Genomic DNA, 27,819 nt, shown 5'->3' with positions numbered 1-27,819 from the left:
ATTTCTGGACAAACGATGTTATTTTCTGTTCATATTTTAATAAAAATATTGATTTGAAAAGGGACATTGTCATTCCACAGTAATGACATTACACGGAGAAATCAAAACAGTCACAAAAAGTGTCTATCCAAGGCATTACATATGTCTTTGCACGAACAAACAGATATTAAACAATCTTTCATAAAGTTTGGAAGAAAAACTGCTTCGAGTTTGCACCACGTTAGTCAAGCAGAAATTTAGAGAACCTTCTATTGAGAGGGATTTATACTTGACATTTCCTTCCAAGGAAGTAATAAAACCAGTGTGTCACTAGCCTAATATTTTACTAATAAAAAATATAATTTTCAAATATTTTTACTTATAATATTCAGGCACTGATTCTCAAAGTTGGCTGGATACTGAAATCACCTAGAGTTTAAAAAAATACTAAAGCCTATATGCCATTCTTTAAAATTTTGATTTAATCAGTATAATATATGGCCTGAGCATGTATTATTTTCAAATTCTCCCAGGTGATTCTGATATGCACCAATTTGAAACTGGCTTAGAGAACTGTTCCATAATCCAAATGGCCGGTCTTCAGCTGAAGGAATCTTCATGACTTGATTTCATGGGGTATATTGTTATTTTAAGTAACTGATAGGTATCTCTCTTTTAGGGAAGAAACTTTTCTGTTTTATTCATCATTGTCTCCACATCTTGAAGAATGAAAAGGCACATAGTCATAGTAGTTGCTAAATAAATATGTTTTAAATAAACACGATTGCCTTATACTACTTTCATATCTTTATCTCCTAGTAGATCCATGAAGAATGAAAAAAGATATTAATTAAAAAAAAAAGAATAACTGAAGTAGATAGGATAAATGTTTAAGGCAAACCAAAGTCTTATATATACACATTTTAAACACACACATAGATAAATAGATCAAAAATAGAAAAAGAATATACAAGAGTGCAATATTTAGCAGTTGAAAAATTAACTCACTGAATTTTCAAATATTCTTCACATTCTTAGATTTAGAAACAAAAGTAATCCTAAACAACTAGTTCTTAAGCTCACATCCATAAGCATATGTGCAGATAAGTTTTCTTAATAGAATTACAGCTTAATCTTGAGCACATGTCAGTTTTCAAAATTCAAGTAAATGAAATTTTAGCACACACCATGATAGCTTTTTCAGATAATTGTATAAAAAAACAAAAGATTATTTCTGGTTAAAATACCTGGTATCACCTATTGTTATTTGCTCTCAGTTGAGATCCACAAGTTTCTCAGCAGTTTCATGTTGATAAAAACTATTTTGGCACCTCCTTACATAATTTCTTTTATTTAGAAAAGCCTTATTAATAAGCAGACTTCCTTTTTAGTAGCTGGATTCTTAGATATGGTTCCACTTACTAAAGTTCCACAAGTACTACATAATTTTCAATCCAATTAGTATCTTAAACTACGAAACTTTGGTTTTCTTAAAATTAGCATGGGTTGCTTGATTGTAGGTTTGTCATCAAAAAGTGCTGCTTCGCTCTCAGACGTGGGAAATCTTTTCTGATAGATCAGGGGATATTCCTTCTGGAACTTGAAAACGCGGTAAGGAGTTAGAAGGTATTTAACATTATTCTAGCTGAGGCCACTGGTCAATATTTTATGCATCTTTGCCCTTCTCAAAGATGTATTACAGAGATCAGTATCCTTTCACTTCCCCCTCTTCTTTGTCACATATGAAAGGTGCATTGCAATAGTTCTTAGATCCCAGTTAGCATTAACATTCTAGGATTCTCTCTAACAGCATTAACTTTCTGCTAATTCTCCTAAATTCCAGATGTTCTTCCTTCTCATTTGTTAAAGCCTATGAAGGTCACAAGGTTCTAGTACATTTTATTTCTTTGAGTGTATCAGACCTGGAATTGGATTTGCCAGAATCATATGACTATAGGGTTTTGATGTAGAGTTAAAAATTCTAAATGGTAGTGATGTGTCACTAAAAGCTATGCATTATAATCCAAATATTGTAATTGTTTTCTAAGGCTAATGCATGTTATTATCATATAAAACACTGGAAATAAAGGAGAGTATCTGTTATTCTGGTTATTATTAAAATTTTAGGACAGAGTAAAACCAGGTAGGTACTCTTACACAGCCTATATATGATACTTAAAATCCAAAATATTAAAATGAGAAATTAGATTCTAAAGGTTATTAAATAACAATTAGCAATAGCATATTAGAAAATATTTATGACTGAGAACTTACTCATTCACTTACCTGTTTTAGTTTTTTCCTTTTCTCCTTTAGAGGCAAACTCTTGTTTTTAATAATATTCTCTAAAAGTTCTGCAATTGCAGCTTGAGAGGTAGAAACTTTTTGTTCTTCAAACTCCTGAGCACTAATCTGTTTACAGTATGAATATGTTGGCAAAGGAGCAATCAAGACATCACTAGGATTTTTAATCTGTAGTAAAAAAAATGATACAGTCAAATCTATTGATTCTGGTCATGTTCCTTCTTGGTAAAGGGTTCTTTTGATTACTATTTTGTCATCAAACATTCGACACTAAGAAAACTTTATTATGTAGCAGGGTAGGAATACATCAGCAGGGTCTAAATCCCAGCCCTACAAACTATTAGTTTTATAATCATCAGCAAGTTATTTAAGCTTGTCCTGCTCTGTCTTCTCATCTGTAAAATGGGACAAACATGATGTAATGTATATAAAATATATAACACACAGGTATTAGATAAAGTGCTCATCTACTATTTTTGAGATCTAAGAGCATGAGCACAGCCCGTACCATTTGCAGAAATGGAAAGAAATTATAGGGCATAGTTATAATTATGGTAAGTCATGGTAATATTAGAATGGTATACACAGGAAGATACATGAATATATGTGCTGGGCAGCCAAAGACTGACTATAGTAGACATCTGTTGTTTTTGGCTGCTTAGATTCCATCTCTTATAAAAGTTTTAAAAGTTCTTATAAAAGTTCCTTCCAATTATCCTTACCTTTTTTGAAGAAGAGAGTCTTCTCTAACCTACGTAGAGCCACTCAGAGCATGGCTATTCTCTTCAACCCACTCACCCTCAACCACCCAAAGGATATGCATTTAACCTAGAGTGGACCAATCTGAGTCCATACCAAGAACTTTTCAAATTGGAAGTGAAGGAATGGCTTTTTTTCCCTTTGGGCTGCAAATGCAAGTCTGTGACTCAAGAGCTTTAATCAGCCCTATTCCCCATCATGGGAAGAAGCCACTTTTCAAATACAGAACCAAAATCACTCTTAGGGATAGAAGGATGGAAATAAGAATCCCATTGCTATTTGAATCTCCATATTCTGTCTATAATTCTGACTTTTAGAGGTTATTTATGTGAGCTGACAGTCTCTTTTTGTTTAGGATAGTTTAAGATGCATATGCCACTTGCAACAGCTGAATGTAGAGAATTTTAAGACTTACGATACATACGTGGCCCCTTCTTAAGTAGTCAAGATGTTCCTCCACTGTAGTCTGTAAGTAGGAGGGTACTTGAAGAATTTCCTGATGATGATCCATCAAGAAAGAAACTAATCTTGCAGCAAGAAGCTCATCAAGATCTACCTCTTCAGCACAGCGTAACACACACCGAGAGAAAGTATGTATCATCTAGAAATATGAATTTAAAAACTTAAAGTTTTATATAAATTAGAATATCAGTAATTTGTAGGTAGCATTATGCTAAAGGATTGAGATAAAGTGATAAGCAGACTTCAGCTTAAAAATGAGAACAGTAATTTATTACACTAGAAAGATAAGAATGGCTATTATTCTTTCTGAAGTATTTGTTAAATATTTCCTTAATATAAATTCCCAACGATTACAAAAGGCTTAGCTTTTTAATTTTGTCACCTTTTTACCAGTAAACACCATAGGTTCCATTAATACCACATATATATGGTGCTTAAAGACTGTTAGATAATAGTGGCATTAAATTAATCCCATAAAAACACAAAGTAGGAGAATATATAACATATATACATAAGTGGTTATCTTTCAAAATTGGAAAATAGTTTTTTGTTTTTGCTTTCTAGGGCTGCAGGTGCAGCATATGGAAATTCTCAGGCTAGGGGTCGAACTGGAGCTGCAGCTGCTGGCCTACACCACAGCCATAGCAACACGGGATTTGAGCTGTGTTTGTGACCCATACTACAGCTCTTGGCAACATGGGATTCTTAACCCACTGAGGGAGGCCAGGGATCAAATCTGCATCCTCATGGATTCTAGTTGGGTTCGTTACCACTGAGACACAAAGGGAACTCTGGAAAATAGTTTTTGATGCTTATTCCATCAGTCTTTAAAAACAATCAATACATGTATTTTTCATTTCGATCATGATGATCTTCAAATCCTGGGGTCAATTTTGTGTTTCAAAACTAATTTACTCCCATTCATATCCATGTAACCCACCAAATATAAGACACATACATGCATGTATGCTTGCACACACATGCACATCCACACACATTATAAAGTGATCTGAATATCAGAATTCTATTTTAAGTATTTTGCACATAAGATGGTGAGCACATTTATTGAATCAAAATATATTTTTGGTTTTATTCCTACATGCCCAGCAGGTTTTCCTATCTTCTTGCAAGATTCAGTCCTTAGCTTTTTATTTTTTTTTTCTCAGCTTGGTAGAGTTCATTTACTCTCATAGCTTCAACTACCACCTCTCCAAAAAATATAGCTTCTGCTCTGATCTTCCTTTACCAGGTTCACATTTCCAACATTCTCTTGAATGAATTTCACTTGGATGTCCTATAACCTCAAAGTGTAAAACCAAAATTATCTCCTTCCTACTCCTATCTATCTTCCCACACAAACTTACCTATACTTTTTAATGATGCTACAATTACTCTAGATTAATTCTTCCTCTTAATATTAGATTTTTCATTATCAAAAAACTGTCCTTAATGAGTATTAGAATGGAGCTTAGTTCCAGATTCCTTGCTGTCAGAGCATCTTATAAATTGCAGCCGCACTCTGAGAAAGTGGCAGCTCTTTATGCAGACAGAGAGAGAGAGAGATATTAGTGATTTTATTTCAAGAGTCCATTCCCAATCAATATCTGCATATAAATGCTTCTATCATCATCTTTATATGGAGTCTAAGACTGCTTCACAGTAGTTTCTCTCAACTTCTTGCTCACAGTGACAAGCTATCTTAATTTACGCAACACATCAAATACAGCTTTCCCACTACACAATCTCTGAAAGACTTTCAAGAAACTTCTTAACTCAAGAATCTAGGATTTCAAGACCATGACATCACTTGAATAATACTCTTAGATGGTTTGGTTTTCTCTCTTTTTTGTTTGTTTATGAACCAGGGCTTCCTCTTTCCTTAAGAAATCAACTTACCAGTGACCTTGTACCCATTGCATCATGAAGTTGGGGCATATCAACATTCTGACTCATTCGAGAAATCATGCGCATTAATAGTTGAAGCTTTCTACGATTTGGTGGGGGAAGTAACAAACAACACAACTGTAGTGCATCGATGGCAATCCTCTCTAAATGAGGTTGCAGCAAACCTAGAAGGCAAAGTTACCCACCCCCCAAAAAAATCATCAATGACATTAGCTGCTTTCATACTACCAGCATATACAGTTATATAAAGACGGCAAAATAATACTTTAACATTTTATTTCTTTTAACTATTCTCAGAAATTTCCACATTCTTCACAAACATGGTAGAATACTTATTATCTTCTTCATAATCCACTGGAGCATTAAAATCCTTCTCTTATTACATATAAAGTGATTCAGTATAAGTGCAATTGAAAGAAGAGAAAATAAGTGCTTTAGGTAGTAGAATAAATTTTAATTATGCCATGACAAGTCTTCTATAGTAAGAAACTTTCCTTCTAGAGGAAAAAAATAAAGCAATTTCAGAGAAGAAAAGCCAGGTAAGCGAAACAGGGTTAGTAAACACTAAAAGTTAATGTTACATGCATTGAAAGCATCAACCTTACTTTGTGTGCCAGTCAATACAGAAGAAGCTGGAGGTAAAGAATTTTCTGAAAGTTCTATTGTACTTTTGCAGAGTCTTTTATTGATTGTGGTACTAGACTCTCGGAGTTCACCTTCCATAGCTGTTTGCACACTTGTGCTGCCTCGTCCAAGATTTGGTTTCATGATAATTTCAGCCACTGGCATATTAATATAACTATTCCTTCTTGTACTACTTCTTAAAAGTAAACTCTGAGATCTACAAAGCTGTTTTGACTTGCATTTCCCATTACATAACTCCTCTTGGTCTTGAATGGTCAAAGTAGAGGTTCTCTTAAAACCAACACAGAGTGGCTTTTGAATATTTTGCTCTGAATGAAGACTCAGTGAGGATTCCTGTTTGGCCTTAGATTCTAAGAAATGTTTATTATTTTGTCCTTCTATGTTCAGAACAGATTGATGGAAGACACTGGAGACCTCTTTACTTGAATTCCCTGGTAAATCTATAATTCCTTCTAATGAATAGCACCTTGGTTTGATATTAGAGCATAGACCATGCATACTACTTAAGCCTATCAAATTATGACAACTTCCTCCCATTATGTCATTAGCACTGGCTCTTCTGTATTTTAAATTAACTAGCTGCATTTTCTTAGCATATTTTTCTTGAAATCCTTGATCGCTTATCTGCAGTCTTTCAGTAGTATCTGATTCTTCTTTGTTTTTGTCTTTATGAAGCAGACTGAGAAGAAGACACTCAGTTGATTTGAAGGAATTCAGACTGTTTAAGTGAAGGATTTTTGAAGACTGTGGATCATCTTGGATTTTATGTAGCCCACTGGATCTATCTGAAACTGTGAGGTAGCCACAAACAACTACCAGGAAATGAAACAAAAGTTTAGATGCAACTGTATGACAGTGGACAAAAATAAAACAAAAACAACAGTAAAGTTAAAAAAATAAAGCATCACTATAGTACATATTGTTAGTATGGTACAAATAGCAGTTGCTTAATTCAGAAGCCACTTAAATGGGACACATGCAACATTCAGTTACAAAGTGCAAGACTGACTAAAGGTTTTCCAACTTGTGATATAAAGTAAAGTTTATTTCAACAATTTAACTAAATGAATTGAGACAAATACACTAAAAATGTCTATTCTCAGTCTATAAGTATTAGAAAGCTCTTAATTATAAGACAATTGTATTATAATAAAACATATATTTTGTCTTTGTCTTTGGTACCTAGTTCAGAGCTCCTAAAATCCATGGAATTTCCAGAGTCATAGGAGTATTTTTTTTTTATTACTAATAATGAGCCTGTTTGAGCAAACCTGAATTTATGCTAATGAGGTGATTTAGGCTGGCCTTGCTTAGATGGTTGAATACTTAGCCCTACCTCAGAGAGGGTGGTGGAGTAGCTGGTGATGGTGGTGGAGATGGAACTTAATCAACAATGACCAATGATTTAATCAGCCATGCCTATGTAATGAAACCTCAGTTAAAACTCTGAAACAGGAGAGGACAAGATGGTGGAGGAGTAGGGGGACACGCTCGCCCTCTCCCACAAACACAACAAAAAAAGCACATCTACAGAATCAATGACTCGCACAGAACAGCAACCAATCGCTGGCAGAGGAACCTAAACTCCAATAACGGCAAGAAGTTCGTGACATTACTGGGCAGAACGGGAGAAAAGAGGAGAGTGAGAGAAGGTGAATCCAAGCGGGACGGATGCTCCCGAAAGAGAACTGCAGAGGAGAAAGGGATCCCGCACCCTGGAAAGTCACCTACCGGGGGAAAGATCAAACAAACCGGAGGAATCTCCAGATGCAGAGAAGAGTGTAGCAGTAAGTTGGAGTACGGAAAAGCCAATCAAGAACCAAACGGACCATCTGAACTATGGGCACAGTCACCAAAAATTGAGACGCCTGGGTGGGGGCTGGGCACCGAGACCTCGCCTCCGAAGGTTAGTCCCTGAGAAAGGGCCGGGGGACGCCTGGGTGGGGGCTGGACACTGAGACCTTGCCTCCGAAGGTTAGTCCCTGAGAATGGGCTGGGGGGGCAGGGTGGAGCGGAAACTGCTTGGAAGGTCTAGAAACCATTTGACGGGGCAGAGACTGCCTGGGAGACTAGAAAACAAAGCTGTCGCAGAGGAAGGGAACAATACTCTAGGGGCGGGGAAGTGGAAAGCCGCATCAGAGGGAACCTGGGAGAAGAGCCTGGTCTGTGCCTGTGCTGGGGAGGGGAGAGAAGAAGGGATGGGTCCCCATAGAATACCCCCCACGCCAAAGCAAGCTTACAGGCCCGCTAGCTAGCAGAAAGCTGTGCTTCCCAGTGCATCCCCTTCCCCCACCCCCGCCACCCCCTATGCTCTCACTGGACCTGGGGCTGCCTGCCATCCAGGAGGGCTGGCCTCAACAATTGCCTGAAGCCTACCACTGCAGGGGCTGTCCCTGCACAGGCCTGCTTGCCCTTTGGAGGGGCTACACTTCCGCAGAACAGCACCAAACACCACCAGCCCCTGAGAAAAGGCCTGCAACCCAGAAAAGCTAGAACAAGCCTAGCCAGGCCGTGAATAGATCGACCTAATTCTCGGACAGTTTTTCTGAGTTGGGCTGCCCTGGGGAGGAGCCTCTTGGATCTCCAACGGCCCTGCTACCCGCCCAAGCCCCCAGGGGGTGCCCTAGTGGATCAGCTGCATAGGACTGCCAGCTCCAGGCAGGACCCCCTGCAGCCCAGAAAAGCTGCAACAAGCCTGGCCGAGTTGGGAAAAGATCTCAGATGGTTTTTCTGAGTCAGGCTGCCCTGGGGAGGAGCCTCTTGGGTCTCCAGTGGCCCTGCTACCCGCCCAAGCCCCCAGGGGGTGCTGAGACCTAGTGGATCAGCTGCATAGGACTGCCAGCTCCAGGCAGGACCCCCTGCAGCCCAGAAAAGCTGCAACAAGCCTGGCCGAGTTGGGAAAAGATCTCAGACGGTCTTTCTGAGTTGGGCTGCCCTGGGGAGGAGCCTCTTGGGTTTCCAGTGGCCCTGCTACCCGCCCAAGCCCCCAGGGGGTGCCCCACTTCCGCAGAATAGCTGCTCAGCACCACCAGCCCCCTGGAAGAGCCCCTGCAGCTCAGAAAAGCTACAACAAGCTCGGCCAGACTGTGAAAAGATCCGCCTACATTCTCAGGCTGTCCTTCTGAGTTGGGCTGCCCTAGGGAAAAGCCTCTTAGGTTCTCAATGACCCAGATAGCTGCTCCAGCCCCCAGGGGGTGATGCACCCCTGAAGAGCAGCTGCCCAACACCGCCAACCCCCTGCAAGAACCCCACAGCCTAAAAACACCAGAGCAAGCTCTGCATGGCCAAGTGAAATCTGCTACCATCGTGGTGTGGACCTCCCAGTCCTGTCTGCCCTCAGGAAGTCCTCCTTTGCTTCAAAGAAACACTGTTAGCCCCATCAACACTCCAGAAAAGCCACACTGCCTCAAAAAAGATTGACCAACAACGCCAGCCCTCAGGAAATATTCCACGGCAGTGACAAGGCAAACACTGCCCGATAACGGAGAGTACAACTCCCTCAGGAGAAAGAAAACAACAAGCAAGATGAAGAAGCTGAGAAACCACCCCCAGTCAAACCAACAGGAGAACTCACCTAAAACAGTCAACAGTGAAACAGATCTCTGCAGTCAGACAGACCTGGAGTTCAAAAGAGAAATAGTGAAAATACTGAAGGAATTAAGAGAAGATATGAACAGTAATGCAAATACCCTCAGAAAGGAACTAGAAAATATAAGGAGGAGCTAAGAAAAACTAGAACATTCATTTGCAGAGATGCAAACTCAACTAGGGGCAGTAAAAACCAGAATGAATAATGCAGAAGAACGAATCAGTGATATGGAAGATAGAATAATGGAAATCACTCAATCCGGTCAACAGACAGAAAACCGAATCAAACAACTGGAAAGCAATATAAGAGACCTATGGGATAATATAAAGCGGGCCAATCTACGCATAATAGGAATTCCAGAAGGAGTAGAAAAAGATAAGGGGATGGAAAATATATTTGAAGAAATTATCGGTGGAAACTTCCCAAATCTAAAGGATACTGGGTTCAAGATACAAGAAGCACAGAGGGCCCCAAACAAACTGAACCCAAACAGACCCACACCAAGACACATCATAATAAAAATGGCAAAAGTTAGTGATAAAGAGAGGATCCTAAAGGCAGCAAGAGAAAAACAGAATGTTACCTACAAGGGAACCCCATAAGAATATCAGCTGATTTCTCTACAGAAACACTACAGGCCAGGAGGGAATGGCAAGAGATATTTAAAGTGCTCAAAGGAAAAAATATGCAACCTAGAATACTCTATCCAGCAAGAATATCATTTAAAATAGAAGGGGAAATAAAAATTTTTCCCAACAAACAAAAACTTAAAGAATACAGCAACACAAAACCCAGGTTAAAGGAAATATTGAAAGGGCTTCTCTAAACCAAAAAGAAAGGAAGGAAAGGGAAGAAAAAAGAAAGGAAAAAAAAAAAAAAAGAAGAAGAGGAAGAACTAGGACTGAGGAAACTGCAATCAGAGAGCAGTCACTCAAATAAGCCAGCATACAGATTTAATCATGAACATGCTTCAAACAAAATAAAATTAAAAAGAAAAAAATAAAAAACAGTCATCAAAACCATAAAATGTGGGCAAGGGATGTTAGGAAGGAAATAACCCTTTTTGTTTGTTTGTATGTTTCTCTTATTAATTTTAATATAGTAATGAAGTGTTTGAACTTACAGGATCATCAGGCTAAAACACACAATTATGGGAAGGGGTTAGCATACTTAAAAAACAGGGCAACCACAAGCCAAAAGCAAATATTGCATTTGCAAAAAATGGAAAAAAAAAAAAAAAAGAAAGGAAGAATGGAGAACCATAGAATCAACTGGAACATGAGGTTCAAAAGGCAATAAATAATCATCTATCAATTATCACCTTAAATGTCAATGGACTGAATGACCCAATCAAAAGACACAGAGTGGCTGAGTGGATAAAAAGGCAAAAACCTTCAATATGCTGCCTACAAGAAACTCACCTCAGGACAAAGTGTACATATAGATTGAAAGTGAAAGGGTGTGGAAAAATATTTCACGCCAATAGACATGACAGAAAAGCAGGAGTCGCAACACTCATATCAGACAAAATAGACTTTAAAACAAAAGACATAAAGAAAGACAAAGAAGGACACTATTTAATGATTAAGGGATCCATCTAAGGAGAGGATGTTACTATCATCAACATATATGCCCCAAATATAGGAGCACCCAGATATATACAACAAATATTAACAGACATAAAGGGAGATATTGATGAGAATACAATCATAGTAGGAGACCTAAATACCCCCCTCACATCAATGGACAGATCCTCTAGACAGAAAACCAATAAAGCAACAGAGATCCTAAAGGAAACAATAGAAAAGTTAGACTTAATTGATATCTTCAGGGCACTACATCCAAAAAAAGCAGAATACACATTCTTCTCAAATGCTCATGGAACATTCTCAAGATTCGACCACATAGTGGGACACAAAGCGAATCTCAATAAATTTAGGAGCACAGAAATTATCTCAAGTATCTTCTCTGACCACAATGCCATGAAATTAGAAATCAACCATGGGGAGTTCCCGTCGTGGCGCAGTGGTTAACGAATCCGACTAGGAACCATGAGGTTGCGGGTTCGGTCCCTGCCCTTGCTCAGTGCGTTGACGATCCGGCGTTGCCGTGAGCTGTGGTGTAGGTTGCAGACGCGGCTCGGATCCCGCGTTGCTGTGGCTCTGGCGTAGGCCGGTGGCTACAGCTCCGATTCAACCCCTAGCCTGGGAACCTCCATATGCCGCGGGAGCGGCCCAAGAAATAGCAACAACAACAACAAAAGACAAAAAGACAAAAAGACAAAAAAAAAAAAAAAAAAAAAAGAAATCAACCATGGGAAAAGGAAAGAGAAAAAACCTACTACATGGAGACTAAACAACATGCTACTAAAAAACCAATGGGTCAATGAGGAAATCAAGAAGGAAATTAAAAACTACCTTGAAACAAATGATAATGAAGACACAACCTCTCAAAATCTGTGGGAAGCTGCGAAAGCAGTGCTCAGAGGGAAATTTATAGCAATACAGGCCTTTCTCAAAAAAGAAGAAAGATCCCAAATTGATAACTTAACCCTCCACCTAAACGAATTAGAAAAAGAAGAACAAAAAAGTCCTAAAGTCAGCAGAAGGAAGGAAATTATAAAGATCAAAGAAGAAATCAATAAAATAGAGACTCAAAAAACAATAGAGAAAATTAATAAAACCAAGAGCTGGTTCTTTGAAAAGGTGAACAAAATTGACAAACCCCTGGCCAGACTCACTAAAAAGAGGAGTGAAAGAACCCAAATCACCAAAATTAGAAATGAAAAAGGAGAAATCACAACGGATACAGCAGAAATACAAAAAACCATAAGAGAATACTATGAACAACTATACGGCAATAAGTTTGACAATCTGGAAGAAATGGACAATTTTCTAGAATCTTACAGCCTGCCAAAACTGAATCAAGTAGAAACAGACCAACTGAACAGACCGATCACTAGATATGAAATTGAAGAGGTCATAAAATCACTCCCTACAAATAAAAGTCCAGGACCAGATGGCTTCACAGGTGAATTCTATCAAACATATAAAGAGGAATCGGTGCCCATCCTCCTTAAACTCTTTCAAAATGTTGAAGAAGAAGGAATACTCCCAAAGACATTCTATGAGGCCACCATCACCCTCATTCCAAAACCAGGCAGAGATACCACCAAAAAAGAAAACTATCGGCCAATATCATTGATGAATATAGATGCAAAAATTCTCAACAAAATCTTAGCCAACCGAATCCAACAACATATCAAAAAAATTATACACCATGACCAGGTTGGGTTCATCCCAGGTTCACAAGGATGGTTCAACATACGCAAATCAATCAGCATCATACACCACATTAACAAAAAAAAGGTCAAAAATCATATGATCATCTCAATAGACGCAGAAAAAGCATTTGACAAAGTTCAACATCCATTCATGATCAAGACCCTTGCCAAAGTGGGTATAGAGGGAACATTCCTGAATATAATCAAAGCCATTTATGATAAACCCACAGCAAATATAATCCTCAATGGGGAAAAACTGAAAGCCTTCTCACTCAAATCTGGAACAAGACAGGGATGCCCACTCTCACCACTGCTCTTCAACATAGTTTTGGAAGTCCTGGCCACAGCAATTAGACAAACAAAAGAAATAAAAGGCATCCATATAGGAAGAGAAGAGATCAAACTGTCACTGTATGCAGATGATATGATACTATACATAGAAAACCCTAAGGATCAAACTGTATGCAGATGACATGATACTATACCTAGAAAACCCTAAGGACTCAACCCCAAAACTCCTTGAACTGATTAATAAATTCAGCAAAGTAGCAGGATATAAGATTAACATTCAGAAATCAGTCGCATTTCTGTATACTAACAATGAAACATTAGAAAAGGAATACAAAAGCACGATACCTTTTAAAATTGCACCTCACAAAACCAAATACCTCGGAATACACCTGACCAAGGAGGTAAAGGACCTATATGCCGAGAACTATAAAACTTTAATCAAAGAAATCAAAGAAGATGTAAAGAAATGGAAAGATATTCCATGTTCCTGGATTGGGAAAATCAATATTGTAAAAATGGCCATACTACCCAAAGCAATCTACAGATTTAATGCAATCCCTATCAAATTGCCATTGACATTTTTTGCAGAACTAGAACAAACAATCCAGACATTTATATGGAACAACAAAAGACCCAGAATTGCCAAAGCAATCCTGAGAAACAAAAACCAAGCAGGAGGCATAACTCTCCCAGACTTCAAGAAATACTACAAAGCCACAGTCATCAAAACAGTGTGGTACTGGTATCAAAACAGACAGACAGACCAATGGAACAGAATAGAGAACCCGGAAATAAACCCTGACGCCTATGGTCAATTAATCTTTGACAAGGGAGGCAAGAACATAAAATGGGAAAAAGAAAGTCTATTCAGCCAGCATTGCTGGGAAACCTGAACAGCTGCATGCAAAGCAATGAAACTAGAACACACCCTCACACCATGCACAAAAATAAACTCAAAATGGCTGAAAGACTTAAATATACGACAGGACACCATCAAACTCCTAGAAGAAAACATAGGCAAAACATTCTCTGACATCAACATCATGAATATTTTCTCAGGTCAGTCTCCCAAAGCAATAGATATTAGAGCAAAAATAAACCCATGGGACCTAATCAAACTGAAAAGCTTTTGCACAGCAAAGGAAACCCAAAAGAAAACAAAAAGACAACTTACAGAATGGGAGAAAACAGTTTCAAATGATGCAACTGGCAACGGCTTAATCTCTAGAATATATAAACAACTTATACAACCCAACAGCAAAAAAGCCAATCAATCAATGGAAAAATGGGCAAAAGACCTGAATAGACATTTCTCCAAGGAAGATATACAGATGGCCAACAAACACATGAAAAAATGCTCAACATCGCTGATTATAAGAGAAATGCAAATCAAAACTACCATGAGATACCACCTCACACCAGTCAGAATGGCCATCATTCATAAATCCACAAATAACAAGTGCTGGAGGGGGTGTGGAGAAAAGGGAACCCTCCTGCACTGTTGGTGGGAATGTAAACTGGTACAGCCACTATGGAGAACAGTTTGGAGATACCTTAGAAATCTATACATAGAACTTCCATATGACCCTGCAATCCCACTCTTGGGCATCTATCCGGACAAAACTCTACTTAAAAGAGACATATGCACCTGCATGTTCATTGCAGCACTATTCACAATAGCCAGGACATAGAAACAACCTAAATGTCCATCGACAGATGATTGGATTCAGAAGAGGTGGTATATATACACAATGGAATACTACTCAGCCATAAAAAGGAATGACATAATGCCATTTGCAGCAACATGGATGGAACTAGAGAATCTCATACTGAGTGAAATGAGCCAGAAAGACAAAGACAAATACCATATCATATCACCTATAACTGGAATCTAATATCCAGCACAAATGAACATCCCTCAGAAAGAAAATCATGGACTTGGAGAAGAGACTTGTGGCTGCCTGATGGGAGGGGGAGGGAGTGGGAGGGATCGGGAGCTTGGGCTTATCAGACACAACTTAGAATAGATTTACAAGGAGATCCTGCTGAATAGCATTGAGAACTATGTCTAGATACTCACGTTGCAACAGAAGGGTGGGGGAAAAAATGTAATTGTAATGTATACATGTAAGGATAACCTGACCCCCTTGCTGCACAGTGGGAAAATAAAAAAAAATATTTAAAAAAAAAAACAAAACTCTGAAACAACACGGTTGTGGGTGCTTACTTGTTAGTGAATACCTGGACATGCTTGGGAAGGGTGACATTTCTGGAAAGAACACAGAAGCTCCACATAACTCTTACCGCCATGCCTTCCTCCATGTATGTCTTCCATTTTGCTGTACCTGACTTATATCCTTTATAATAAACTGGTAATCATTGAGTGAAGTACTTTTCAGAATTCTATGAGCCATTGCAGTGAATTATTAAACCCGGTAGAGGCTGGGGGGTGGGTTGTGGGCACCCCTGATTTGGTAGTTAGCCAGGCAGAAGTGGGAGTAAACCTGAGGACTCAGTTTGCAGTTGGTATATCAAGGGCAATCCTGTGGAACTGAGCCTTATAATCTGTGGGGTCTTAGCTAGCACTGGGTAGTTAGTATCAGAGCTGAAAGACTTCATTCTCAACTTTTGGGGTTTGGGTTAACTGGGTAGTTATTGTCAGAAATGAACTGAATTATTAAGACACCCAAATGGTGTAGAGAATTGATATTGGAATTGTATATCTGAATTACTGGAAAAAAACATAACAGCAACCAGAGTATTCCTGAATTTTAAAATAATTTAGAGTCTGCCACTTTCATATTTACACATACTTTTAGATCTTTTAAATTATGGAAGCTAATACAATAAATTTAAGTAAGTAAAAATCTATACGTACCCAAAATGTTCACAAATAATTCATAATATTCAAAGGTAAGTAGAGGTTCAGGAAGATCTAGAAAATAATCTGCAATTGTTCTGAATACATCTCGTTCAAATCCAACATAAGTTGGATTATTCATATCATTACTTCTTGGCCCTGAGTAGAAGGCAAAAAAAAAAAAGGGTGAAATATACTTCATTTTAAACATGTTTTAAAGATCCTTATAAAAAGCATAAAATCTGTATTTATTTCATGAAGGAATTATGTTTAAAAACAAATTCTGCCACAATTCAAAAATTTTAAAGGGTTGTAAAAATTTCTTCTCATCTTTTAACTAGAAATCACTGCAAGCAATTATTAGCATTTTGTTTTATTTTAATATTTACATCCCTGAAAATGTATATAAAAGCAAATTTTATATATATTTTAAAAGCATCAGGGAAGTTTATTTTAATGGGATTTTTTCACAATTCATTTTATAAAGCAGAATATGGACAATGAAAATAATTCTTCCAAATTGTCTTTTGCCCTGATTAAATTTTTGCCAGATATGAAGCGTAATCTAAACGTTTAAATAATTTCCTTATATTGCTCTTCCATTAGCTTAAAATCACTGAAATAATCATGCCTACTTGTTAGTATTTTCTTCAAAAATGAGCTCTGATTTCATGTTACAGATGAGGAAACTGAAGCTCAGAGAAACTTGCTAAAGATGAAAGAGTCCTCGGTGGCAAAGCTAATGCTGGAACTTAGAGCAGTGTAAAGTGAGAGCAAGTCCTAGGACCCTGAGATCCAACAGCATTTAAAGTGTGGTCCATGGACTACTAATCAGAATTATGCCATGCACCTATTAAAAATATAATCTCTATACAGACCAGAGCTATCAGAATTCCTATGAACTAGGAATAACTGATCTAGAAATGTTTGCTTCTGGTTCACTAATTTAGTAGTTCCCAAACTGATTTGGGCGTCTTCACTATAAGAATCTTCTGAGATGTGGTTAAAAAAAAAAAAAAAAAGATTCTTGACATACTGAATCAACTTAATCAGAATTTTTGGTGAGTATCTCTAATGACTGTAATAGGCACTCAGATCTGAGATCACTAGGTAATCTTTCAAGTAAAGGCTAACAAAGGTTTTATGTGGGACAAAATAAATAGACTTTTTTTTTTTCTGAGGAGGATATAAGATATAGTCTTAATAAATGGATTAAAATTTTGATAATCATTAAAAGTTTTCTAAGACAGAAAATACTGGAATTAAAAATATAGAATTTACAATCAGAGAATATAGGTTTGAGTACATATCATTAGAAAAAAATACTTTCTAAGTCTTATTTTTTTCTAGAAAAGAAATTGGGTATAGTGATTTACTGATCACTGATTCTTACATGTCACAGGATTATTGTGGGGGATTAAATTACAAACAAATTTAAATAAAAGTCAATATTGCCCCTCGCTAGATATATTGTTGTTAAACTGGAATCTAGTAAATCATATCTTTGGTATCATTTATGTATAACATGGACTAGAAAGAAAAAGAAACAAATCCCTTAAGATGGGGCATCAGAGTAATCCCTGGAAGTATGCTGAGTTGTAATCATGAGCCAAAGTATGAGAGATAAGGGCAGTGAGGTAGGGGAAGGTAGAAAGAGAAACTCAAAAATCTTAGGCTTCTGATCATGACCTTTATTTTTATTTGATAAATAAAAATTTCTGTAACTAACATTATTTACTTTATTGCTATTTATTCTGCTATTTTGTCATATTGACACCCAGTGGACAACAAGGGAATATATACTTATCCTGAAAAAGTACTAATTTTATAAGAACTAGAAAAATCCATTTGTAACACAATTATTAAAATATAATTTAGCTTTTGATGATTTAGAAGCATACCCCTCAGCACAGTTTTAAAATTGATTTTGATAACAACTCAGATTTTGTACTTGAACCATGGTCTTAAATTATAAAAATTATCACTGATCACTATGGAAAAATCTTGAAAAAAGAAATGCTAAAAAATGATTTGATTAGTCACAGGTCATTTTTTTCCATAAACATAAAAGTCTCATTAATATGTCCAATGGAATAGAAGTATGTCATGAAACACCTGAATGTTAAATCTGTGTACAACGGCAAGGCAGGGACGGAAGTGAGTTTTACGAGACTTCATTTCTGATTGAAACTTTCTACTTATAAGTCACTTTACTTACAAGTTGCTATTTGAATTCCTTGGCCTTCTCTGAGGCAACTGATGTATATTAAAAATTCTTTGAGATTCTCTAGCCTATAATTTTATGATTTACAAGAACTGAAAGATAAATGATAGGCTTGGATTACAAAATCACTATTTACATAGAAAAAGGGCTCTAAAACATACTTCACATGCAAAGAAATGTAATCAGTTCTACTAGATCTTCACTTAAACATCAAGAGAAATAATATACTTTAATTTTATCAGGAGTTTTAAAAATTATTAAAAATAATGCCTTGGTTCTGGTTATATACTGTCAAATAACACATACAAGTTTGTGTAACTTACAGTTTGCTAGGCACTTCATGGCAGATAATACCCAGTGAGGAAGGTCATCTACACACAAAAATTAATATTGTTTAATAAATCATACAATTTTATGATAGTATACTTAAAACTTCACTTATATATACATTTACATGTATTTTATACACACACACACGTATGTGTATGTACCTCCAGGGTTAAAATGATTATATATTTAACAAGACATAGGACCAAGGGAATATTTTATTTTATTTTATTGTTTTCTTTTTATGGCCACATCTGCAGCATGTGGAAGTTCCCAGGCCAGGGGCTGAATTGGAGCTGTAGCTGTTGCCTTTGCCACAGCCAACTGTGGCAACCCATGAGCAAGGACAGGGATCAAACCTGCATCCTCAGAGACAATGTCAGGTCCTTAACATGCTGAGCCACAAGAGGAACTCTCAAGGTATTATATTAAAATATAGGTTTAAAAAGTTACAGAGAACTTCATTTTGACTTTGCCACAATATATAAGACAATAAGCAACCCCAAATCAGGGATTAATTATTTGGAGGGGGTTCAAAAATAAACATTCATCGTTATCCACTACTACCATCTTTTCTTTGATCCTCATTTCTGTTCTACCTATAGCTATCCTATTTGGATATACTGATTTGAGTTACATCTGTGATAGAAACAAGCTATATTTGAATATTAAGGTGCTTTCACAGTGAGGCTTGCTTAATATCTTTCAATTGGCACTAAGTAAAATATACTGCATAAATGTAGTCATTTTCTGACCACAAACACAAAAATTACACATACACTTGACTTGAAAAGTATATGGTTATAAAGACTAGAAAGCTTAGATGAGACTATATACACTTATTTTGGATAATGAAAGATGGGATGAGTCCAAAGCTAACATGTATATACAACATAGTTCTTAAGTTTAAATATTTACTTTTTTGCTCCTATGATTAGAAACTCAAAGTTCTTGCCCACAGAAAGAAACTCAAAGTAATGCATGTCACTTAATTCTATAGACGGCAAATGATTATGAAAAAATGAGCGAACATTTTGAGTAAGTTTATTGATACATTTGCTGTAATATAAGTTTTCTAGTGCACTAAGCTTGAATTATTTCTCTGATTTTTCTATATCTGATATCAATACATTATATAAACATATATACAATACAAAGCCAGTGTCTGTTCTTCAGAGTTCAGACTTATTGTGTGTTACTTTGGTTTTGCATATATGTCTTCACCCCTTTAAAGTTTTGTATAACTTATTTAAGTTCCAGGAAGGCAGAGGCCACTTCCCTCTTGCTCATCATTAAATCTTTAGCACAGTGCCTGGAACATTGTAGGCCCTCAGTAAAATGTGGTTAATCAATAGTTTTAATTATTTCTGTATACCTTTTGTATATTTAACTCTGCTATTTAACAAAATCAAGCATGAATCCATCTTAAGAGCTAAAATAACAGTGTGAATAATATTCATTTAAAAATTATTCCAACAAGGAACCTACTGTATAGTACAGGGAACTATACTCAATATTTTATAAAACCTATAAAGGAAAATAATCTGAAGTACGCACATACACAATTGAATCACTTTGCTGTACACCTGAAACGAATAAATCAACTATACTTCAAAAAAATTTTTTTCCACCATGATTATTAAAGCACCTCTAATAAAACAAGAGTCTCCCTGGGTGATTTCTCAAAGTATTTTACTTTCTATGTTTTGGTCTCTATTTCCACAATGGCTGCAACTTTTGTTAACAAGTTTACAATGAATCCAACTTCTTTTATTGATACCAACCTGATTTGTCTTGTAGTATAACTACTCCATGTTTACTTGTATTGGTCATGTTGTACATTATATATTGTGGAATTACTTGTTTGGGGTTTATGACTTCTTCCAGGGATGACACACCTAAAATGGTTTGCAGGCTAAATAGAAGAAATGATACAAACTTTTTATTCTTCATAAAATAAGTGGAATAGAATATAAATATGTAAGAGTAGAGCTGGAAAACAAACAAAGCCTTCAGGATATTTTGGTTTTTTTCTTAAGTCAAAACTCTAAGGCTTATATATAATATTCGCCTTAAAATATATTCATGTTAAAACCTTTGAAAGATTCTAATATAGATCCCAAACTAGACACACAACTTTTGAGTCAAAGAAAAAGCAAATCATACTGAAAACATTCTAATTCTAATGTACTAGAACTATAGCAAGGGCACTTATTAAGAAGCACATATACAGCTTAAATCCTAAGCTTTGAGAATTAATCTGTTCTTCATTTGCATATCTTGATGAAAATATCACATTAACATTCTAAACATCTCTGGAGCTTGGTTATAGCTTAGTTTTAGCTTACTAGATCAGAACAACATGTCTCCAAACTTCTTCAACATCTTTCTGGTTTATTTCTCTATTATCAACTGAGTTTTCTTGATCTTCACTGATCATGTCACGATTCATTTTCTCTGTATTTTCCTGAAAAAAGAATTACTTTGATTTCATATGGTATGCTGAAATTATGTAAATACTGTTAATATTTAGTAACTGTATTAGTATCAGTCCATTGAGGAGTAATGTCACTTGAAGAAATACTATAATACGGTAATAGAGCTTTAGTTTTGCAACTGCCCTACTACCCCAAAATTAATTTATTATACAAATAGTATTTCAAGTATGTCTCCCTAACGTTTTTTTTTTTTTTTTTTTTTTTTGTCTTTTTTGTCTTTTTTTGTTGTTGTTGTTGCTATTTCTTGGGCCGCTCCCGCGGCATATGGAGGTTCCCAGGCTAGGGGTTGAATCGGAGCTGTAGCCACCGGCCTACGCCAGAGCCACAGCAACGTGGGATCCGAGCCGCGTCTGCGACCTACACCACAGCTCACGGCAACGCCGGATCTTTAACCCACTGAGCAAGGGCAGGGACCGAACCCGCAACCTCATGGTTCCTAGTCGGATTCGTTAACCACTGCGCCACGACGGGAACTCCTCCCTAACGTTTTTGTTTCTATGAATTCCAAACAAATTTACACATGCATTTTTATTTATTTATTTATCTATTTAGGCTGCATGTGTGGAAGTTTCTGGGCCAGGGACTGAACCTGTGCCATAGCAGCAACCCTAGCTGCCACAGTGACAACGCCAGATCCTTAACCTGCTGCACCACAAGGAAACTCTGCATTTTTAGAACATAAAGTATGTTAAGAGATTTCAAGTAATGGCTTCAAATATTAAAGAATCATTCACTTTTACTGACTCTAATAACAAGCTCATGCTAATTATATTTAAACTAGTGATTAGTAAAAGGGATATTTTACCTGAGAGAAATGTAATCCATGCTTTTTAGGAGTTCTACGGGATAAATTTCGTAATTTAAAAATACTATCTTTATCTTTGGAAAAGTTCTCTATGCTGTTTTTTCTCACTTCTGGATACCTTCGTGGAAGAGTTTTAAGTGGAGAATTTGCAGGAAATCTGGTTAAAGAATAATATGCAATTAAATAATGTGCGCTCACAAACTTTCAACCCAGTTTCATTTTTTTTTTTTAATAGGAGAAATTCTTTGTTAATTGTATTTCTTTCTCTCTTCCTAAGGGAAATCATTAACCTATAGTTATTGTATATGTTAATGTATTCCTTCTTGTTCATGTTTTTATACTTTAAATAAATATACATAAACAACCAGCAATACCCCTATATTTTTTACATTAAATTTATGCATAAGTTTTTTTTTTTTTTTTTTGGTCTTTTTGCCTTTTCTAGGGCCGCTCCTGCGGCACATGGAGATTCCCAGGATAGGGGTCTAATTGGAGCCATAGCCACCGGCCTACACCAGAACCACAGCAACATGGAGCTGCATCTGCAACCTACACCACAGCTTACGGCAACGCTGGATCCTTAACCCACTGAGCAAGGCCAGGGATCGAATCCTCAACCTCATGGTTCCTAGTCAGATTCGTTAACCACTGAGCCACGATGGGAACTCCTGCATAAGTTTTTAGTGACCTCAGTAACGTTTTCTTATTCCACTATCTTAAAATACTTTCTTATATTCTCTCATAAGAATTTTGTTTTCATATTTTGGTGTTTAATTCATGTATAACTCATACCAAGTTCCCATACATACAAGGGTTTATATTCTCAGCACTTAATTGTTTTAATTTAAATTTAAGTAAGCCCAAATAATCAGGTTAAAGCAGTTCTCCCCTCATCATTCCTCAAAATTGACTCAGAGCTTTACACTACCAAATGAACTTTAGAATGCTTGTTAAAGTCTACAAAAAATTATATGGGGGTTTTGAATAAAAATGTACTGAATCTATACATCTTTTTGGGAAGAAATGACTTATTTGTTATATGAAGACTTCGCATTCATGAACAAAAATATCCTCATACTTATTACTTTCAATACAATTTTATAAGTTTCTTCAGGAAGGTCTTACACATTTGTGGTAAACCTTATTTTTAAGTACTTCATAGTTTTGTTACCACTGTAAAAGGACTAGAGATAGAGAGACTAGTTAAAGAGTGATACAGAATTCCAGTGAGAGAGTAACAATCTAACATAAACAACATTCATAGTGAAGAGAGAAGTAAATAGACTGGATAATACTAATCAATACAATAGATGTGGTTTGATAAATACACCATATTTAAAGTGGAGAAGGGAAAGAATGATGCTAACTACAGGGAAGACAGTGCCCTTCATTCAGATATGGATATAAGAGGGTAAGAGATGGTAGTGATTTTCTACATGTTATATTTGAAGTGCCTGTCTGACAGGCAAAAAGTAGGCCTAAAGCGGAGGAGAGGTATTTGGATTGGAAGTTGAAAATCATAAGAAAAGTAAGTGAAGACATGGTATGAGATTGCTCAGAGAGAGGTGAAGTGCCCAAGCCTAGGACCTTGAGGACAGGAACAGCTGAAGAATGAGCAAAAGCAAAAGAACTTAAAAGGTGATGGACAAGTAGTGGAACGAGGAGAGATTTGTAGAGTGTTATACAAAATAAACTATTCATATATTTTTTATTGCAGTTTACTTGTATGACATAAATCATCTTTGACATACAAGCAAGAATCAATTTCTATGACATTTCATTTGAAGAGTACTGATTTTGTAGAGTAAAAAAGCATGGGAATTAGAATCCAAAGACAAAATTTAAGGGATATATAGCCAAGAACTGTGGGTATATGAGAGAAAAAGTAACTATGCTAGCCTGAGGGAATCAGAAAGGCCCCACAGAGGCTACAACAGAGCTGACATAAGAAATGTATTTACTAGTCTGACAAAGGCGTACATTAGAATATATTTCAGATCAAGAGAATTAAGATTTTTTAGAAGCATGGTCTCAGCCTTTTCACCCATAAAAAGGAGTTAATACCTGCCCTGCTTAGCTATTCTAGGAATTAAATAAAGAAGACACGTAAATCATAAAGCAGGGCTTCTGGTACATGATAAATGATAAATGCTTAATACATATTCCCTTTAACTTGTAGTATAGTTCTTTTATTAGTTATTATATAAAGTTTGCTATTATTTATCTCATAACATGTATTATTAGATTATGTCACTTAAAGGCAAGAACCTGTGAGAATGTCTTGCAATTCTTAAGTCTATGAAACTAAAGGTTAATAATGTTCTGTCCTTGACATGTTACAAAGCTTTCAGAATATGTAAAAGTGACAATATCTCATTCTTTCCTCTCAACTCCCTATTTTATTATATATACTATCTTCTATTTTAGAAGTTTGAATTGTGCAGTAATTATCTTTAACTTTAATTTCCAAATGTTTGCAATTGGACTGAGAGTAGTAAGATTACTACAGAAAATATTACTTCTCCTGAAGAAGCTGCTGTTTTATTAAAAGCATAATAGAAGTGGCGTTAAACTTTATTGTTAAGTAATTTGCTTTTGCAGTTATTTCTTTGTTTAGTACCTGAATAGCTGACTGTTGTCATCAAGATTTTCTGATCCCCATTTTCCTTTGATATCTTCAATTACATGGTTCTTAAGAAATTTTCTCAGTAGCTGGATAGTCTGTTGCCTTGTAACTTCAGGACCGAAATTGCTATTATTTCTTAATAGGTCATAAAGCCAGTCCACTGCTTCTCCTGCTGTAAAACAATTGCCATATTTTTTAAAGTGTTGCCTGTGTTTTCTGAGAGGCATTCCTGATCGAAAAGATGTGGTAACTTCATTCCACTGCAAACGGAAAGAAGAAAAAATATCAAACAAATTAGACAAAGAAAATTCTCTTGTTCATTTCTTATTAAATCATTAAAATTCATGATGAACTCACTTGACATTTGTACTAAAGAAAATTTTATTTTTTTGTCTTTTTTTTAGGGCTGCAGCATACAGAGGTTCCCAGGCTAAGGGGTGGAATCGGAGCTGTAGCTGCCGGCCTACACCACTGCTCATAGCTCACAGCTGACGGCAACCCTGGATCCTTAAACCACTGAGCGAGGCCAGGGACTGAACCCGCAACCTCATGGTTCCTAGTCGGATTTGTTTCCACTGCACCATGACGGGAACGCCCTGATTTCTTTTTATTAATTCTAGTGTTGTAATAATATTTTTATGTGACAATTTCTGACTAAAAGCACTTCATTGGCTGGTTGGCTTATTTATAGGAAACCAAGGAATAATGGAGAACTGCAATGAACCTGCCTTTAGTCCTCAACAAAGAAAGTATTTATTTCTGTTTTTTTAAACCTCAACTAACATTAATAATATGCCGGTAATATTTATGTCAGAGACTAAGCATTACATTCATTATTTCTCTTTAATTCTCACAATTCTATGAATAGGTACTATTACTCTTCCATTTTCAGATAAGGTATATGAAGCATAGAGAGATTTAATAATTTGACCAAGGTCACATAGCTAAGCGATAAACCCCAGGCATTCATACCAAAGTATGACTGACTCTAGAACCTGCGTCATAATTAACTATGCAGGCCAAACAAAACTCATGGCAGGCAACAGTTTTACTGGTAAAATAACTTTAGTAGGAAAAAGCTTATATATTTATTATAGCATTTCTTATGTGAGGATTCCAATAGTGAACAAAGAACTGATGGAGTAAAGTAAGCTTTAAGTCTATCGTTTGTTTAATGATGCTGTGATGTATCTACAGTTTTAAAAGATAATTTTCCAAATTGTTTGCAAACAGCTCAAATTCGGGGTTAGTAGCAGATCTAAGAGTGGAACATGAAGGTGGTGGTGGTATAAACATACAACTTTTTAACTGAAATATTCTACATCAGAGGTCAATAAATCTGATTTATATATAACACATTCAGCTTTTCACACTTATCTAACTTATGTGGCCCCAACATCACAACTCAATATTCCGAGACGTTTCAGGGCCGGCCAACACCACCACCAACAGGGGTCGTTTGGGATGGAGCGACGCGACAGGAGCAAAGGAATGGGGAGGGGGGTACAGACCCTTAGAGTAGGGGGGTAGGCATGTCCTGCAAGGGTCCGCGATACCCGTGAATTCCCCCTCATTCACCTCTTCAGTGACCCAAGGGGCTCTGGGACCCATCCCCAGCCGGAGGGAAAACTACGCATGTTCTCCCATAAAAGCGGTGGCCGTCATCACCCCAGCCGGCCAGTCTCGTCTCCGAGCTGTCTTACCAGCTTAGTGGCCCGATAAGGCCCGGGAGGGACACTCCGATTCTCCATTCCGCCCACCGGGCCCGAAGGTCTGTCAGCGTCCGGTGCCCCGCATGGCGGCGAAAAGCGACCCTGCAGCCCCCGAGGCCCGGGCGGAAACAGAGCTCTGCACACCCGCCTTCCCCGCCGCCGATTTGAATACCGCAGAGGGCTGCGCTGATTGGCTGCGCCTTCGGGTCACGTGACACGCCGACCAGGCCCTGTTGCAGCGCGTGTGAGCAGGGAAGACTCTCCGGGAGGTGGTGCTGGCCCCGGGGGCAGGCACCGCAGGTCTGCGGGTGGGGGCCGGGCTGGGGCGATAGGCGGCCCGGCCTCACCGGGTTCCCTGAAGCTTCTTCTTCCTCTTGTGGTCGTGGACGAGGCGGAGTCGTGTCTCCACACTCCGAACGGGTGAGGCAGTTTAGTTCCCTACAGGATTGTTTTGAGCCCAGCCTTTGGAGTGAAGGAATTTGAAATTTGAAAAGAAAAAACGAACACAAGCCTTTTCTGCCTGGCCCTGGATCTCAGGCAGTGGTTACCACGTAAAACAAATCGTCCCTGGGGAGTAGCTTTCAGCTGACCACCCCCTTGGTTTTGCTTTTAAAAAGCTTCCTGGGTATATGTTACAGTGCTGTCACCTTAGTACGTCTTAGCAGGGACCACCATTCCAGTCTTCCCTGGGCTAAAATGTACTTTAATTAGTAAAATGGAGCTCAAGTAGATTTTCCTAAGTACACACAATAAGGGGCTTGGGACAGGTGATGCAAAACTTGCCAAATTGCTTCCCTTAGCAAAATCTACCATATCAAGCAAGAATCCTGGTTATGTTTAAATCACGATTATGCATTTGAGGGATTTTAGAAATCTGCGTCAAACGTTTTTCAGATGAAAAAACTAAGTTCCCAGCCTTGAAGAACTTGCCCCAAATCTCGTATCCTGTTGGCGAGTTCAGACTTCGTACTTTTCATAAATACTCTAACACCGCTCCGAAACTATTTGATGGTAGGAGTCCTTTAGAAACTGATAGGTTACCTTAGTGTTTTAAAGCTGTGGAAGAATTAATTTGGAAATTAAACAGCAACTTGAAAGGATAAACCTTAGGAAAAAGGAGAGAAAAGGGAAATTTTTCTAGGGAGGAGTAATATAATGGTGTGCAGAGTTTACCTTTCCTGTTGAACTTAAGATAATTTGTTGGAGATTTGTGTATTTTCTGATGAGAACCAGTGGATAGGAATTTTCAAAAACTCTTGGTGAATAGAAATAACCCAGTTTTGCATTTGTGTTAAGGAAAAGAAGTACAGTGATAGATGTTAAAAATAGTGTTAACCATTTTTTTATCTGGCTTTATGACACATTGTTCTACGGTTTTCTTTTTTCTTTTCTTTTGGTTCCTCTTTCCTGTCAGTGAAATGAAATGGAGATGAAAATGTGGAAGCCCAGATTTATCTTACATTTTTATCCAGCTCCCTAGTTGAAAACTGTCTCCTATACAGCCTTTGGTATGAGTAGCCACTGCCTAATATTAACTGTGTGTCCAAGAT

At 37.2% G+C, this 27,819-nt stretch overlaps 1 protein-coding gene across 4 annotated transcripts; it reads right to left on the bottom strand.

Moving 5' to 3' along the window:
* On the bottom strand, positions 19-26,427 carry DEPDC1 (DEP domain containing 1). 4 transcript variants are annotated; one of them, XR_002345155.1, is made up of 13 exons: positions 26,261-26,427; positions 24,552-24,817; positions 21,932-22,088; positions 20,977-21,095; positions 20,413-20,543; positions 18,625-18,672; positions 16,096-16,236; positions 6,015-6,866; positions 5,401-5,573; positions 4,869-5,040; positions 3,467-3,643; positions 2,266-2,451; positions 19-1,578 (listed from the first exon to the last, which is right to left on the bottom strand). XR_002345155.1 is itself a non-coding variant. In XM_021096485.1 (12 exons), the coding sequence occupies exons 1-12, from the start codon at positions 26,306-26,308 to the stop codon at positions 1,438-1,440; spliced, it is 2,448 nt and encodes an 815-aa protein (XP_020952144.1). In that variant the 5' UTR covers positions 26,309-26,427; the 3' UTR covers positions 19-1,437. The 4 variants fall into 4 exon arrangements, 3 of the variants coding, with proteins under 3 accessions (XP_020952144.1, XP_020952145.1, XP_020952146.1); XM_021096485.1 differs by lacking the exon at positions 4,869-5,040 and having other exon boundaries at positions 3,458-3,643; XM_021096486.1 differs by lacking the exon at positions 4,869-5,040.

The sequence above is a fragment of the Sus scrofa genome, chromosome 6, assembly GCF_000003025.6.
Source record: "Sus scrofa isolate TJ Tabasco breed Duroc chromosome 6, Sscrofa11.1, whole genome shotgun sequence".
Classification (NCBI taxonomy): Eukaryota; Metazoa; Chordata; class Mammalia; order Artiodactyla; family Suidae; genus Sus; species Sus scrofa.
This window is presented reverse-complemented; position numbering and strand designations above follow the sequence as displayed.

Bases quoted from the DNA above. Each gene is read 5' to 3' on its own strand.
- DEPDC1 (XM_021096485.1), bottom strand. From the start codon at position 26,308: ATGGAGAATCGGAGTGTCCCTCCCGGGCCTTATCGGGCCACTAAGCTG. The intron at 21,096-21,931 runs GTAAAATATCCC...TTCTTTTTTCAG, and splicing joins ATGGATTACATTTCTCTCAG to GAAAATACAGAGAAAATGAA. The intron at 2,452-3,457 runs GTAAGTCTTAAA...TTTTTACTACAG, and splicing joins GAAGGGGCCACGTATGTATC to ATTAAAAATCCTAGTGATGT.